We start from the raw sequence: 17787 nt of genomic DNA on the forward strand, positions 1-17787 counted from the left end.
TAGTGTGTGATCTCTCAACAGCGTCAAGCCCGGATAATTAACAAAATTAAGAGGAAATAGTTTGAACAGATTTTGAGTTAAACAAACAAAAACAAACAACAAAAATAAAAAAAAATGTATATAATATATAACACTCCTTCGTCGTGCTCTAAAACGATTCGTGCCACGATAGAACGTCTTATGAAACTCGTATAATAATATACTATTATAATATTATATTAAAATTATTATATTACTATTATTATATTACTATTATATTAAAATAATACGATGCCGAGTTAGTACTATTCAGAGGAGGCCGTATTTGGACTGCTGTATGAAAGATTTTTAAATCTTAAGACAGCATTGACACAAAACATAATTCATATCTATTTTTAAGAGTTGAATTGGCAGTGCTGGGCTGGGTGTCATCAGCCATCACTGTAATCTAGTGTGTGATCTCTCAATAGCGTCAGGTCTTTATTGACAAAGCCCGGATAATTAACAAAATTAAGAGGAAATAGTTTGAACAGATTTTGATAAGTTAAACAAACAAAAAAAAACAACAAAAATAGAAAGAAAATATAGTATATAGTATATAGTTTATTACACTCCTTCGTCGTGCTCCAAAACCATTCGTGCCACGATAAAACGTCTTATAAAACTCATATAATAATATACTATTCGGTAACTAGATAGCATGGGTTTGTTGTCTGAACGCGGTTTGGGCACAATCGTGCATGCATCGGCTGAAGAGTCAATTTTTGCTGAAACACCGCTTAAGCCCAGCCCGCGCTTTTATTATGGCGTTGCATTTCACATTCGGGATTATAGGGAAGATTATTCCATGTGGAAGTTTGGCGGTTGCAAATTCAAGGCACGTCCTCGGTACATTTTACTAATGTACCGTTTGCGTATGCACCAGTAAGTGGTGTGTTTGACGCGGACGTCTCGCACGACCGATCACCAAACTTCCAAACCCTCTCGCTTCCACCTCTCGGCTTATCATGTTCAGGGCCGAAATTTCATATTCGTTGTTTACCCGATGTGCAATATCGAGCCTGCGATTGTCACCGCTTTTAACAAACAAGACGCAACGGCTTCGATTTCGAAATATTTTCCTCGGGGAAATCAGCACGGTCATCAAGAAATCGCCCATCAAGAGGTTAATTTCGCAGCGCATATTTCTCCTTATCTCGTAAATAATTGAACATATCGTAAAGAAATTTCGACGGCTGATGAGATAACAGCACGTTACGGCGCGCTTCAAGTCAACATAAATCGCCCCTGTACTTATTCGACAACTATAAACCCAACGTCCAATAAAAATAATTAGGGACAAATTGCTCGCTACGAACGAATATTTGGACGCGTTTGATTTCCCATGCGATCGACAAAACAAATTAAACAATTAAATAAAAATGGGCCGTAACTTCACCGAATGATACATAAAAAATTGTATCTGCTTCAAGACGTCATAAAAACCTGTGAAATACAACAGTTCAAAGACATCAAACATCCAACATTGGCAAACATCTTTTATACAGAAAAGGAGTGACATCTTTAGACTAATTACGAAAAAAAATTGTTCTCTTTGAAAATTTTTGGCACTGTAGCAGACGTTTGGAAGTAATATTGTTTTTTCTATTTAATAAAATATTTTATACTACCTACCATGTCCTAATTGTGTGCGATATTTAAATTGTTAAAATTGGTGGATGCGCCGGGAGAAAATTTAACCCACAAAAATAAATTAAAAAATTAGTATTACAGACTAGGATTTAATGCAGCAACTAATAAAAAATGATCTCACGTACATAGTTTGCTTTTTTTACATTATTTCATTGTTTACCCCACAAGTCGAAAAGAAGTGACATCTTTAGACTAATTATACACAGTATCACCAAAATGATATACAAACTAATTTTTTATGTTCTAGAATTTAGCGACAGTCTGCTGCAGCTAATCTTTGCCAAAAATTTCTTGTATATTTTAACTTTTTATTGTTTTAGATTAAAAAAATCGTGGCACAAAGTAAAAGATGTAAGTTTACAAAAACGTTAAATTTTTTTTCTCGTTGAAGATGTAACATAAAAGCATCTCGTCATTTTAAATAGATATTTTAGTGAAATAAAGCTTTAGGAAGACGAAAATCGTCCCAAATAAAGAAAATACTTTAGTATTAATAGTAAAATGTAATTACTGATTAATGATAGCCGCCAGGTTCTACAGGATGAGTCAATAGTGGGTTATTTCTGATTTTTTTTAAATGTGCATCCAATAGTACTGATTCCAGCTGACCAGATCGGTAATCTTTAAATCTAACGTTGATTTAATTAATCTTTTTAAAATCAAACAAAGTATTTAAGTGGGAAGTGCAATTTGCATCTTAGGACAGGTTAGAAATAATTCACTATTAAATCATCCTAAATGCTAGGTTTTGGTCACTACGCAGAAAAGTAGTCTATAAAGTTGTCACTTGTTATGGGTAGAATTTAAATTTGTAACTACATTAGAATTGGAATCACAGCTGTATTTTTGTTTCAAAAAACACAAATTAATTTTAGCTAGACTAAAACCTTTTTCGTCACATAATAGTAGGTAAAACTTAGTTTTTTATGCAAACTTATTTTAGTCTCGTAGAAATTTTATATACAATAAACACTTTCTCCAAAATCAAATTTTTTAGATTTTCGTTTAGAAAAGTTATGGTCATTTGTAAGACATAAACTTTCTACAACACTAGTTTTAAAAGCTTCTTCTTTTTCGAGTTCAATTCCAAAACTATCAGTTCTTGCTACTTCAACTGCAGTTTCAAACACATTTATTTCATAAGAGATAAACGTATTTTTTGAAGTTCAACTGCAGGAATATTTATTAGCTCCAGGACCGGCTTTAACTTTTAACCTTAGAGCTTCAGTGATTTTTTTTCTGGTTGGCTACTCTCTTTTCTACATAATCGAATAATTTCCTTCGTACATATTTTTTTCTTTTAACTTGTTTTTTCTCTCTTCTTCTTATTCTAGTTTTTTTTCTTGACTTTGTTGCATTAGTAACCGCATCAATTGTTGAAAAATTTTATTTTTTTTATGAAAAAGGTTTGCTTTACCTTCTATTATAACAATTACTCTTTCTTTATTTTTAGATTTTGAACCCTTTTGTAATTAAATTTGGATCTTTTGTTTTAAACATTGTTTATTTCTATTTTTTTTCTTGTTTCGTCTTTTCTTTTCCCACTAATCAGTCCAGACGACGTTTTTTTTTCTATATTTTTATATTACTATATTTTTTTATTTAAAAATTATTCTTTGAAACCAAATAGAATATTTTCTTCATTATCAAAAAATCAAAATAATAGAATTATGCTGCAAGGATATTAGCACCTTACTAGTGCATTGCTCAAAAAACTAAGGAAAACTTTTTTTACTGTAAACAGTTACTGTTTTTCTGTTAAATAAACAAAACCGGCCTTAGGTAGGTAAACCTTTATTTCTTACTTTCAACAATTTAAATATTTTTTTAAAGAAATATACAGTATAAACCATTGAGTTTAACAGAGAGTTGGAAACAATTACTGTCACCTTAAGATAGTATTTTATAAAAAAAGTGTACAAACAAATAATGGGTAGTAGGTAGTACTAGAGTTACTTTAATTGCTTTTGTTGGAAACCGATTACTCGTTCATAAATTCGTCCCCAATCGGCGCGCGATTTTTCCCGCTTTTGCCTGGTCGACTTTCTTTTTTATTGCCAAAGTCTGAGAGTCCCGTTCGGCTTTGGCCAGATGGCCGCTAATCGATATAAGCAATGAATAACAATCAGGCCGTCGAACAAAAATAAATTTGTCAATCTAAAGTTTAATTGGGGCTAGGATGGGCTGACGCGTCAGACAGACAGGCGGTGGCGGAGCCGCAGGTGTCTCTTCAGAACCGAACAACCGCATGATAAATGGGACCCTCGGTGTCATCCTTGCGATGGTATGGTGGTGCGTCCTTACTTTCCGCCATCGGATCGTGGCTGCCGTCATTGATATTTATTATCCGTATAAATAACAATAACCGCTTTCTTATTCCGGTTCATTCGGAAATTTGCCTTGTGGAATTTAAAGGGGCTGACACTCCAGAACTTGGATTATGACGGATGAGGCTCGAGGGCGGCCACACTCACCTAACATCCGCCCACTACCTGTCGCGGTATCGAATATTTTATGGTCGACGTCCACGGAGTAGCTGCTTTTTTATTGTGGCTCGTATAAGTCTTATAACCGAACTGTAAAACCATATAGCGCACCGCAGCAAAGAAAACACGTAAAGGACAACCAGGAGCAAATTCAATTACTGCAATAACCCCACTTGACGATTTTTCCTTTTTTCGGGCCGTAAAACAGGCCGGGTCCACCCAATTCAGCGCAAAATTTGCCAAATTAAATTAAAGACATAGACTGATTTTTGAAATTTTAATTAGAACGTTGCAATTTGCTCAATCAGACAGTGTCATTGTCATTGTGGACATTTCATGGTTGACGTTTGAAAAGTCATCTCGTCCGTTTTTTCCGGGTAAGTCCACCCTCGTCCTTGTAGCCTTTATTCAGCGTGTGTTTTCCTACTCGTTGTCGAATTGCTAGTTGAGTTTTGCGAGTGCGAATGCCTGCCGTCATTCGTGACAGTTGCATGGAAGGCCGGAGAGGCTCAGTCTGGCCCCGGGCGCTCTGTAATTATTTGCAAAGACAACTATTATTCACTGTTCAGAGCAGTGTTCGGGCAAGCTCTCCGGTATTTGATGGCGGGCGCTCCCCACACCACCGCCCCCGTTAAATATTTCCACCGCCGAGCTCCGCTAAAGTCGTGTAGTTATTCAGATTTAATAATGTAAGAATGCAGGCATGTATACGGCGGCATCGCGCGTTGCATTTAAAACGGCCTGCCCGCCCCTGAAACGCCACCCTTTCCCTTAATGGTGATTACAGAATAAAACGTTGCATAATTCCCGATACTAAATCATACTTGCGGACAAAATCGGAACCGCCATTACAAAACCATCCCAAAAGCCACACGAGCCAAAGACACGACAATTGCGTTATTTATGGCCAGGCAATGCTAATATCAACTTCACCATTCAGTGGTTTTTCATTTAGTTGATTCGGAAATTTCTTATTATTGCTTAAAGCAACAATTCTGCTCACGCTGACTATGACCAACTCCAAACTACGGACACCTAAACATTGGGGAAAAAATTACAAGCAAAGAGAAGATTAAATTTTCAAAAGGAAGACATAGACGTCATGCAAAAATTTTATCGAAAACTACACATTATACATACTTAAAAAAAATATAAATTAGTACTTATAGAGAATTACATTATCTTTAAAACAGTTTGAAGGGCCATATCTTTACTTTCAATGGATTAGACTCCAAAGACTTTCAAAGAAAGACGCTCAAGCGAAAAATACTTTTTTTTAACTTTGTTGTAAAATATTTCATTCTTTACATCTTTGTCCCTTACACTTTTTTTATCTTCAACCTCATTTGCAGCGTTTTAAAAATATGGAGCAGAACGTAAATTGATAATAATTTCATAAAGGTAATTTATTTTATATTGTTTTCGCACTGATTACGATTTCAGTTTCGACAAAGAAATGAAACCATCGTCTACTTTAATAATTCCTGTTAAGTTTTCCTATTTTCAAAGTTTTCTGTTTAAAATTAGAACTTTCAAATATTTTCACTTTCCAAATAAATCTTAATCATATTTTTATTTTGGGCACTTCACGAGATTTATAATGTCATTTCGATCACGTGTAATATACGATATTTTATCTTATCATATCTTATTCTATCTTATAAGGTTGTACATTATACCATTGTGTTCGATGAGAGAAATCAAATTTTTCTCACAAGAGACATAAAGCTGTCAGATTTAGTTTTATCTCTCTTGTGATAAAAATTTATATTTCTCTCACCAATAGCAATGGTATCTATAATATACCTAAAAAACTGCACCCGTAAGATAAAATATTTTAATATGGAAGACCTAAACTTAAAAGAGGACCTGCCACTTTACTTATCTAATAGAAAACTAAAACTGAAGATTTCTGAGGATTCCAGAAATTTGTCACGTGTTGAATTCAAATTTTAAATTTCAATAAGCAGCTAAATGGAATGTTTTATTTGGCAACATAAAAAACGATTTTAATGAATTTTATTTGGCCACAAAAAAACAAAGGCTTCTTTCGAATTATTTAGTTAGTAGAATAGAATGTTACGTATCAAGTAAATTAATAAATTATTTTGCAAAATACTGTCAGACATGTCTATTCAAGTCAGTATCTAATATTAAAAAACTACGATAAGTATTTTTTTAAACTAACTTTAATTTATTTAGAATTATATTTGAAAATATAGAAAAATTTTCGCAGGTAGTATTAAATAGAAAATTAAGAAGAGAAAAGAATTTAATAGGAATTCCTAAAGTGGACAATACTTTTGTTTCTCCTGCAGAATTAAAATGGAGAATTAACGAAATTTTACATTGTTAACTTCATTTTTACATAGTCACTTACAAAGGGGCAAATACCACACTGAAACACCTGGTACACGGTCAGAAATACAAAGAACACAGTTGTAAAAAGTAAAAATTTACAATTTTTTTTTATATTTTTGGATAAAAATTTTAGTCATCAGTCTTTTAAGCATGTACTAAGGCTTAACATTTGTGCATTTATTTTCAACTAATTATTAAACTAGTAGTTAAATTTAAATTAATTTAAAATTATCTGGAACCGAGACCGTTAATGCTCGAGGTGCTCATATATTTTTCACAGAAAATTGTTTTTTTATATCTTGATTTGTTTAGTAATTTCCTGTATACAGCCTTGTTAAAAATCTTTGTCCGGTCATGCATTCTGCGACTTGTTCGCGGAGTGTGATCCACTTTGCTAATTGACCTGTTGTATAACTACTACCGCACATCGCTGAAAGCCTATGTTCATAGAAAACGTATAATAGAGATAAAAATGATCTCCATTATTCGAAATCAATTCGAAATCGTGCGCTTGCACCAAGAGAGCAATATCGTAATTCACGGGCTTGCAATGGCTGCTTTTGAGTAAAAAAAAACAATTAATGAAGAACAATAACCGCGAATGCGATATGCATGACAAAGGCGGAGTGAATTGAAGAAGTCTGCATGAGAAAGCACCCAAATTAAAAAGATGGTCGGCTAGCGGGTTTTCCGGCAACAGAAATGATGAAAATAATTACGGGTAGAGAAGTAAAGGGACGACGGCATAGAAAACACATCAGGATTAATTATTATTATACCTTCAATGATGCTAAATGCGAAATAGGAGACTTTACCACCTCTTATTTGCTTTGAATTTTATTGGTGTTTATTGAAGCGAAAGGTGATTCCATTTGCCAAATGGACACTTATTTTGTTGTAAAGGTCTTATTTGAAAGTATTCCGTTTCCGCTTAAACTGAAACGTCTTATATTTTCAAAGTATTAAATTTAATACTCAATAAATGTAAAAAGTTAAAGTGGAAGTTTACTGTTCATTTTTTAAAGTTTAAACGCAAATTTGAACAAATTTACCAATATTATGTGTTAGTACAGTTTATTTAAGCGTAGAATAGTGTGCCTAATTTATAGTTGAGTGTACAGATGAATTTCAATAATGCGGATATAACTGTATGAAATTTGGTGGATGCGCCGGGATATTACGCATACTATCGAATTAATTCTATTGTGGTTGTTAAACAATAACAATAATTGTTAAATTATTACTTTTTAAAGTTTGAGGGTAATTTTTTGACTGCACGAGACGGAGAATTTGAAAAAACAGATCAGTTAGGTGAAAGAAGTGGTTTTGTGCCATCTGTTGCTGGCTTAGCATGATGGACGGTGCAAGATTGGAGGTTGATCGATTGACGACACGGTCCCCTAACTTTTATAAAATACCGAATCTGGTGCCCCACTGTTTTCCCAAACCGTTATAAAGTGTCAGATTAGAGTTCCTTTATCGTGGCATTTTTCTTGTGTCGAACTGTTTTAATTTTCAGTGACGATGTCCCCGTCTATTTTGAAAAACATTATAAAAGCAAAAGAACGCGCCTTTGAGTGCAAGATGAGAGGCGACATCTCATATTAATTCCGCCCTTGGCCATCCGTTGGAGATTAAAGACGTTCCATCTGCAAAGCAGACAGATCGCGATGATTAAAAGTCGCAAGGAAAACATTACAAAATCGATGATTATTTTTTTTAAGGACGACGATGCAGGGGACTTTTTCCTAAGAGTGTTAAGTTAATCGGTGAGCTTTTTAGCCAGCCTCGTGTAAATTATCAGCGTGCCAGTTTGTAATCTTTGATTATGTACAACGACGCATAATCCCGAGCAAAGCACCTTAAGAAGAGGCACCAGGCGTTAGTCGTCAGCTTACTGAAGCTTGGTCTTTGCTTCCCAGTCGTTCTCGGATACTTACAAGCTATTCGAGAAGATTTAACCGAGTTACAGGATAACCGCATCTTTTACGCCAGAGAGAGCCGCGAGACGAAAGAAAGACGAGCTGCGGATACCTCGCAGGTGCAGCCACAAAAAATTACAAATATTTTGTATTTACCCAAACACTACCGGTGTATGCTTTGGTAGTTAAAAAATTACCATATTAATAAACACATTTTTTTAACTCAATTATTTACTACCTGGTAATGTCATTAAATCCTCCAAATGATTTCGCTTTGATTTTATAAAATGTAAAATAGATAAAGGAAAAACTTACCAAAAACCAATAAACCACAAAGTTCAAAGTTGTGTGACAAGCGTTCATTAACTGTGGTAATGAAAATTGACAAATTAAACTGCTTGTGTTACAAATTTATCTAAAACTCTAAAACAAAACTGTATGTTCTAAGTTTGGCATAGTTTTTTACTGAGCCGTTTAAAGCTTTGATCCTAATAGAAACATTTACCGATATTAACCACCAAAGAAAAATCCAGTATTTTTGAAAAGTTTTCGTCGTTACTTTTTATTTGCTGAACTAAAGTTCATGTTTACTTGACGCAAAATTGTTTGTAAATAACGCCGTAAGCGATAACTTTGTTGTTTTAGCCATCAATGCGCAACACTGGACAATATCGATGTTTTTTTCATTTTTGTGGTGAATGACAATGCCAAAGTCTTTTGGGAAAAGAGCGTGCGTCTGCTGATAATTTTTACATACTCAGGATTTAGCGGTTTTGTTGCCGAAACTTTTTTATTTTAATATGGTCTATAAAAATTCTTTGTTTTGGGCATTCTAACACACATTTTTTTTTATTTTGAATTTTTTTTATTGATGCAATAAATTGTTTAAATTAGAGTTATAATTGTACATTTTGCAGTTTTATGGATATCTGGTCATGGCTGCAGGAAGTGGCTCTCTTGATCGTAGTGTGCAAAATATCAGCCGCAGACGGTGACTTCCTTGAGGTAAGTCCACCTTTCCCAGAACCGTCTCGAGGAAAAAGAGCGTTGTTCGGTCGCTCGCCCGACATAATTAAATTCCCTATCAATTCATCAATTTTACGAGTGCAAACGTTCCGTTACGAAGGCGTCGCCGTCGCCGGCGTCGTCGTTCCACAAATATTATGCCACTTTCAAGGTAAATCTTGCGTTTATTAAATCAACTCGAACAATGAGTTAATGCGGCCCAGTTTTCACAGGTCGGAAATTAAAGTGTTTCATCACTTCGTTCGACGCGCGGCCCCTCTGACTTGCTCGATAATGAGCAGACGTTGTGAATGCTAAATTTTTAACGTTATCGGACGTCTTTACAATTTACATTCCACTACAATTTATTTTAACCTGCGCTCGGGCACAATTTGCGGAAAATGTACGAGACAAGCCTAATGGCAGGTTGTTGAGAAATTCTCTTCTTATCTAATCATTAATGAACATTTTTGGTGCGAGTTGTTTTGGAATAAAACAGTCCGATGCATTAGGGATGATCCATTTAATTCGTCCTTTTATGTAATTCATTACGCGCGTGTGTGGTCGTTTAGTCTTTTTTATTTTATGTGTACCATCACATTTTATGATGGGTTTTTCGTTTTTATTGCGATGTAAAAGTAGTTCGAATTTGGTATAGGAGCACATCATATATCGGGAAAGGGTGCAAGTAAATAACCGTTTGCATTAGGGAAATGTACATGTGGAAAGTCGAGGGCGCGAGACGGAAGGACCTTACAGGATTTACGACCACTTCAAGCGATAAGTCACACCAATAAGGCCAAAATGTATATTGCGCCGCTGGGGCCATCGGAGAGTTCAATATTTTCATATATGGGGACCGGGGAAATACATTAGAGGATGAGAAGCAAAATTATCCGGAATGAACTTCAGTGTGGTTTATAGCGGGGGTCTCAAAAATTTTACTTTAACATTCTTCAGATGCAAGTATTTTACGAGATCACGAAATCGTAAAAGTATCTTACACGGAACAATACGAGTCGCGGAGTTAATAATAAATCGACCAGTAATCGCTACTCTTTAATGTTTAAGAGACTGAATTGCAAAATTTATCACAAAGACGCCGAAACACGGTGTTATTACTCCGGTCATTTTTTGCGCTTTAATTTGAAACAAGAAGATTAATATTTTACCCAAATACGCACGTTATCTATTGAAACACCTACAATATGGGAAAATGGAAGGCAGAGTAGATTCTCGAAACAATAGCGATCAAGAAAGTTTTGATGAATATCCGACTCAAACAAGGGAGGAAAATGGGAAGCATTTTGCACGAATGTGGTGCATCTATGTGTTTAAGAAATTAAAATTACGATTTGCCTAAGATAATAAAAAAACAAAATTTGTACAATTTTTCTAATGATTGTTGGCACTAGAACTTGGTATTTTTGACTAGATGAATAAATTTTGTGCCGTGTTTACCGAATTTCCCTCATTGTCAAGTAGAGTTATGCTTCGCTTGATAATCGTAACTCAAATACGATAATTTAAACTAAAATAAAGAGTAACATCCTACTATTTTTTGCTTGTTGCCCTTTGTTAGCTTAGCGTTCTCCTGTTAAATATTTAGGAGAAAAATGTTTGCAGCTCCTGTTAAGCAAGCGTTTCCGATTTATCGATGGGCCGAGTCGGTCCCGTAGTTTAAACTCGGTGTAAGTTTTATGCAAAAATAAGAGCCGAGAAACATCTGTTGCTAAAAATGCGGAATATTAATTCTAATATCCGCGCGTTTAAATATTGCCCATAAACTGTCGGGAGAGATGGCGGCCTCTGGAGCTTTTTATTTTCCTATTACCGACGGCTAAATTATTGTTTTACTTAAGACTCACCTGTTTAATAATTGATAAGATTACACGAACTGGGGTGCCGCTGGGTGGTGGCGTGTGCTTCCCGTTTGAAAAATAAACAGCGAGAAGGAAGCGAAAACGCAACCCTCTTCAATAATACGCATCACAGGTGGAGAGCGGACAACAAATCCGCCACGGCCGCGGGACGACCACAAATTGTCCTCTCTTGCCATAAGCATAATTCTGTATTCTTTGCCGATCTTGTTCGAAACGTAGATATTTATTATCAACTTGTAGACGGCCATCAGTGGTGGCGAGGCGCTAAGTGTTCGACTTGGGAAAGGGGCTAATGGAAGGGCCTCATCCCCGACTCCCGGCCGCTAATATACGCGGCCGACCTAAAATACGACGACGACAAGGCGCACCTACAAGTTAATTATACACATTGGCGACGGCGTAGGGCCGCCACCAGCGCAATTAGAATTGAACAGCGGCTCTAATTCTGACAAATGCACCGCGAAACTCTGACGTTTGTCTAATCAGGCCGTGCCGGCGAAATTCGCAGCGAGGCGGATTTTTCAACATCGACGGCCCCAAATGGAAGCGATCTATCCTAATTATTAACAGCGCGGGCGACTGATGCCGATTTGATTGATATTTGCCACTGACTCGGGCCTTCGCCCCAAAAATGAGGGGACGAAGGAAAATCACAGCGGAGACGCACTTTTTTCCAAATGGAATTCCAAGCAAGAATTTTACTTGTTTTTGGTGCCAGGTTCACGGCGAATAGTTTACAGCCCGCCCGTGGCAAATGCTAAGTTTTCTAAACAAGTTGCGCAAATGCGCCCCAGCAAACCCGGCGTTTTATTAACCCGAAACTTAAATTTAGGTCACGTGGCGGTATCGAGCGTCAAGTCAGCGCCATTAGAGCGATTATTTATCGTAAACGATTGTAATATTCGGGCAGTTTTCCGTATTCGAAGAGACGAATTTAGGGAGATGCGGAGGCGGCGCCCCTTAGCCCTTACAATATCCATAGTTGTAGCAGGCGACATCTTTGTTCGTAATCCTTTTCATTAATTGGATTAGGAGATACCGGAAGGGGTATTAAGTGACGGCGTTTTCGCCAACCGCATATTCAACAGTTATCCGCATCTTATACGTACCAGAAACCACCTTTTGTTGTCTACCTGCCTAAGCTCGAAATGATTCCCGAATTAAAACCGCTCGTTCCCTCTTCCAGAACATCCGGCCGAAAGCAGACAATCCGCCGGAGTTGAATGACTTCTTAAATAACGTCCTCGATCACAAAAGCGACTTCTACTTCGTTAAAGAAGTCGCGAGAAAATACCAAAAAATGAAAAAGGACACGCACCTCATGGACAGTCTTGACGAAATCCCCCACCCGTTTGACTACGACAATGTATTTCTACCACTTTAACCCGCTCCTTCTAACAGTGCCTTTCAGGGCTTTTCCCGCAGATACAAATTTGACGATAAACGACACGTTCACCACCATCACAAAAGACTCAAAAACGTGGGTTTTATCCAACCCAGCTTCCCCCGAAACAAAGTGCACAGAATCAGAAGAGCAAACCCGGAAGAACAAAACGCAAACAAAGAAAAACGCTCACCTGTGGGAATTGTAATGTTGGAAAAACCACAACAAGACACCGTCCATAAACGCATGCCAGTGGGAAAACGAGAAAAGCACATCCCGTCAAACATTTTCGTAGAACCGGAAGCCGAAAGGCTTGGGAAACGCACACCGGAAATCAGCGTCGAATCGGAGGGCGAAAAAGGCGAAATTCAAGCCGGCGGTACCAAAATAACCACAAAAGAGAAAAAAGAAGCAATAGACTTGAATGAAGCAGTGCATAGAACTTACAAAAGTAATCAAAAAAATCGGGTGCAGACTGATAATAGAAACAGACAGAACGATTTTTACTACGTCGATTTAGGAAATGCTGCTGAGAAGGCAATGGATCGGGACGAAAGGAGGAGGTACGAGTGGTCTCCCGAAAAAGTTTACTACCGCTCCGGTCATGACCGGCCATTTAAGGCAAAACCACACGATGAACATCTTGATTATAACTACGATAATTCACCGCATCGTTCATTGGACGATGAAATCGCGTTTGAGAAAGCTCTAAGCTACGAACTTAACCCGAGATATGAAGAGACTCAAAGCAGATACAACAACCCACAGGGAAATAACTTATATTCCGTTGATGAAGGACGTCCTGATGTTATAGAAGCAGTTAATCAGCCTCCAGGAAGATTCGATTACCCAGATCGGGAACAAGCATCCAATGAGAGGTTTTTTATTAACAGCAAAAACGCCATGCATGGAGCTGAAAGTACCACTGAGGGTACGACTAAGACCACCGAAACTTTCGAAGACAGTGGCAGAAACCAAGTGAAACATATCGGAAACGGGTTTATTGAAATCACGAAAACTAAGCGAGAGATAGGGCAGGAAGGGTTGGCGGATAGTAACGAAAAAAATGCCATGTCTCTCAGCGGCGAAAACGTGGAAGAAAAAAGTAAAGATAAAGCCAAAGACCAGTCATCAATTATGTTCAAGCACTCACTTCATCCTCTGAGAGTAAGAGATGTCAGCCAAGTGGAAAACCCGCCAGTTTCTGAAGACGAAAAGTTTAAAAGTCGTAAACTCAAATTTATTGACGCACAAATGGCAAATCTCTACGACCAGGAGGAAAATTACGAGGATGTGCCTAGTCGGCCTAAACGTGATTTCCTTGATGCTTTAGGAATGAAGAATGAAGAGGATTATTCGGAGGATAATCCTTATAGAGATGAGATGATTACTAATAATACTGACGTCAACAATGACACACATATTCACGAACATACCACTGGCAGTCATTGTGGGTTTACTAAAACTACGACATCATGCCCTCATGAGAAAGACGATGTCAAAAACATAAAAACAATTCTGGAGGAACCAAAAGCCATAAGTGCGCAAAAAAAGAAGAAAAAGGATAAACGAATGCAAAGTCAAAAACACTTGGCACAATTGAAGGATTTCGACGATCTGTTAGAGAGACGGGTTAGAGACACAGACGTCGAAACTAAAGTTTTCGAAAACAAGGACAGAATCTATAACCCGCACGAGTCCGCCCGTAGTCACCGAAAAGTCAGTTTTGTTCAAAGGCGCCATATGTTTCCAAACCGAGTGAAATATAAGAAAAAAGAAGTCAAAAAGTCGATCGCAACCGATCACCGAATTCACAAAAAAGAGGACAGTGACTGTCTAGCAACTCGTGTTACCGATGTCCCGGAAGTGACCACCGAAGGCGGCAACTGCACAAGTTCAAATTCAAGTGGTGTAAGTATTTTCCAGAATTAAAAGCATTCCTTAGTCGTTTTTAAGTCCGATTACGAAAAAGTGGCGCACCAGATGGACATAGAGAACGAGAAATTGGCCCAAGTGGTGAACGGACGTCTGGCGTCCAAAATTGTGTCTACGGTTTTCGACGAACTGAAGAAAAAGTCGTGTCTGAAGGCAAAATTCTATTCGGGGTTGTCCCGAAAACACGTCAATTTTGCCGGAACGGTACTTCAATCGCTTCACTGGGTTAAAACTGTTAATTTGGTTTTAGATCGACTTTGATATTTTTAAAGCAAACGAGACTGAGGATGTGAGCGAAGCACGACTGCTCCTTGACCAAATCACCAAAGTGCTCAATCGGTTGGTTTTGAACCAAGTCAGGCGTAAGTTATGCCAGCGGTTGCCCGAGGAGCTGAAGGAATACCTCGATGTTGTGCTTAATGTTAAAAACACGCTCGAGTCAAATAATTTCGTACCGAATGCAAATCAAGGCGATTTCTTGTTTACGTACCAGGACCGGAAAAATATTCCTTTCGATATGAATCGAATCCAGCAAACTTTAACGGAACTGCAGACGCTTCTCTCAAATTACAAACACTTGAATGAGGAGTGTCAAGGTCGCGCTGAGCCTGTTAAGGAGTACATAGAACAACATGTGCAGCTGTTGGAAAAAGTGAAAAATTGTCCGGATCACATGTGTGATAAATTGGGTGAAACTAAGCGAGACACTCCAGCTTCGCACGATTTGGTTGAAAAGCAGCTTGAGAGTTTGGGTTTGGGGAGAAGTCACGACTTCGTTCCGAATTTTGACGTGAACAGGATGGTGAAGAACCGACTGGAGAGTTCAGGTTGGAAGACCGATAAAAAACGGGATCTCGCCGGGAAAAGCGACTTCACGAGTCGACAATTTCAAAAATTGCAACTTGCTGCCCAAAAAGTTAGAGAGAAGAGAGAGAATGACAAGAAGATTGCGGAATTGTTCGCTGGTCAGAAGAATAAGAAGAGATCGGTGAAAAAGCTCGACGTGGATTTTGAAGATCCAGTCGTGTATAGTTTAGGATAAATTTTGTTTTACACTTTTACACCAAATATACTTTATTGCCGATCGTTTGTTTGGTTTCAAATCACGTCGAATCCGCACCTTAAGTCCTGATAATTGTATCACGAACGTATACCTTTGGGAGGGGGTTACCGGAAACGAAAAAATCTCATCAAATCCTTGACATTCCATTAGTTCGAGATTATGCCACGAACAAACAGGAGAAACCCACAAATCCCTCGCCCATCAATTTATCGAATGATTGCTGATTGATGAAGGAATAAAGTTGATTTAATTAAGCGGCGTTTGAAAAAAGATGAGCCAAGTTGCGACTCAAATTCGGGCTTGTCTTGCTTTTATTGGTGGTGGTGTAGAAGAAGGCGCAAAAGCAATCCATACAAATAATCTCTGAGAATGTTTAGTTCGGCTGGAAGTTTTCCAGTAACGAGCGTACCAAGCCGGAAACTTGGATTTATCTACTTTGGTTCATTTTCTAAAAATAATACCCACTGAATAACACGGAGCGGGATCGCACCTGGGTCCTGCTTAACTACGTCTCGCTTGCAGGACGATCCCGGAACCGTTTTAACTTTGTTCTTTTTTATTATCCTCCAAATTGATAATTGGCTACGGAGCGACACATCGGTTTATATTCCTTAAAGAGCAGAAGCGTATTTCTGCATTTTAATCTACATATTTATTCACGGTGCTTCTAAATAATAATGAGCATTTAATTAAACAACTAAAAAAATATTCGGGCTGAATATTAAGCCTGCGAAACAGTTTTAGGCAGAACATTTAGTTGCCCAGTTTTTTTTTGCTTTAAATGCCTGGTTTTGTTTATTAATTATTTTATTGAACTTGAAAAAAGCAAAATGGAACAAAGATAATAAAATTGTCTATCTAAAAATATTATGTTTCAAATGCTTAAAGATAATAACTAAAAAACATTATGAGCTTTGTTATTACCGTAGTAAATCATATCATAACCACCACAGACCATTTGTTGGAATTTATACGAAAATTAAAAATTATAGATTAAATGTTGAAATTGAAAATAACGAATAAGTGCCTAAGGAGAACATTTAAGTTATTATTAGCCGAAAATTTCAACTGTCGATTATTGAAACAATAGTTAATATATTTTTTTAATGTTTAAAGTTAAATATCTCTTAAATAATCTGCAAAACCTACATAACTGCTATTGTTTTTAGAGAATCCATTTATTGATGTTTTTTTAAATGCGAAAATTATTCAACTTACAACAAATCTCTTCATTATTTATCTTTTTAATTGCAGGAAGCTAAAAAAATAATATATTCTTTACGTTTGAACTTTATTTTTTAAGGTGGTGAAAGTTTTACTTTTGTGAGATCCTTAGTTTTTATCTAAAGATTTTTTTAAGTGTTATCGGCAAAAAAAATATTTCAAAAATAAAGCAAAATTGACCAATAACAATTTAACTTAGAAACGTCAGTGCTAAAAGCTACATCCAAAAATGCAAAAAATACGTTGTTTCTTTTAAAAAACATAAGTTTGAGTTATAGCTAATTTTGGAAACATCCTGTATACCTGAAAATAATTTTAGTTGAGTCAGCAGAGGGTTAGTATGTAAAAATCTCATAAAAATATATTAATTTTCTAAGATTAAGGACCGGTTTATAGAAGCGTCATTAATTTAATTCGCAATTAACTGCGTGATTAACTGATCACGTGACAATATTGAACAAATGTGATTGGTTTATTCGGGTTGTTAACTTTTAACGAAATTTAACGAATTAAATTTTAACAAAGCTTTCTATAAAACGGATCTTAAAGGTCAATAGTAGACTTTTTCACATCTCTGGGACACTCTGTATGTAATAACAATTTTCTGTAAAAAGCACCAAATGATTATTTGAATCATTAAGATTCAAAGTCAATTTAATACTATTTTTATCGAGTCTTTTAAGCATAGCAATAGGTGGTATTCACAAAGGAAGCAAATACTAATATGTACTTAAAATTTTATATTTTATTTACTTTGTAAAATCAATTTTAAAACTAGATACTTAAGATTAAGATTACTTAAGTAATATAAATTTGATCTCCATTGGACTACAAAAATTGTTATTTCTGTTTT

At 36.6% G+C, this 17787-nt stretch overlaps 1 protein-coding gene across 1 annotated transcript; it reads left to right on the forward strand.

The window, feature by feature from the left end:
• The first annotated feature begins 4437 nt into the window (after positions 1-4437).
• On the forward strand, positions 4438-15734 carry LOC657893 (uncharacterized). Its single transcript, XM_008197496.3, has 6 exons — positions 4438-4534; positions 9358-9445; positions 12515-12694; positions 12740-14623; positions 14669-14851; positions 14898-15734. Exons 2-6 carry the CDS (start codon positions 9362-9364, stop codon positions 15687-15689), a joined length of 3123 nt encoding a protein of 1040 aa, XP_008195718.2. The 5' UTR covers positions 4438-4534; positions 9358-9361; the 3' UTR covers positions 15690-15734.
• The last annotated feature ends 2053 nt before the right edge of the window (positions 15735-17787 follow it).

Source organism: Tribolium castaneum, chromosome 3 (genome assembly GCF_031307605.1).
Source record: "Tribolium castaneum strain GA2 chromosome 3, icTriCast1.1, whole genome shotgun sequence".
Lineage (NCBI taxonomy): Eukaryota > Metazoa > Arthropoda > Insecta > Coleoptera > Tenebrionidae > Tribolium > Tribolium castaneum.

Coding starts and splice junctions, on each gene's coding strand:
- LOC657893 (XM_008197496.3), top strand. CDS start 9,362: ATGGATATCTGGTCATGGCTGCAGGAAGTGGCTCTCTTGATCGTAGTG. Junction 9,446..12,514: donor CAGACGGTGACTTCCTTGAG/GTAAGTCCACCT, acceptor TCCCTCTTCCAG/AACATCCGGCCGAAAGCAGA. Junction 12,695..12,739: donor ACCCGTTTGACTACGACAAT/GTATTTCTACCA, acceptor AGTGCCTTTCAG/GGCTTTTCCCGCAGATACAA.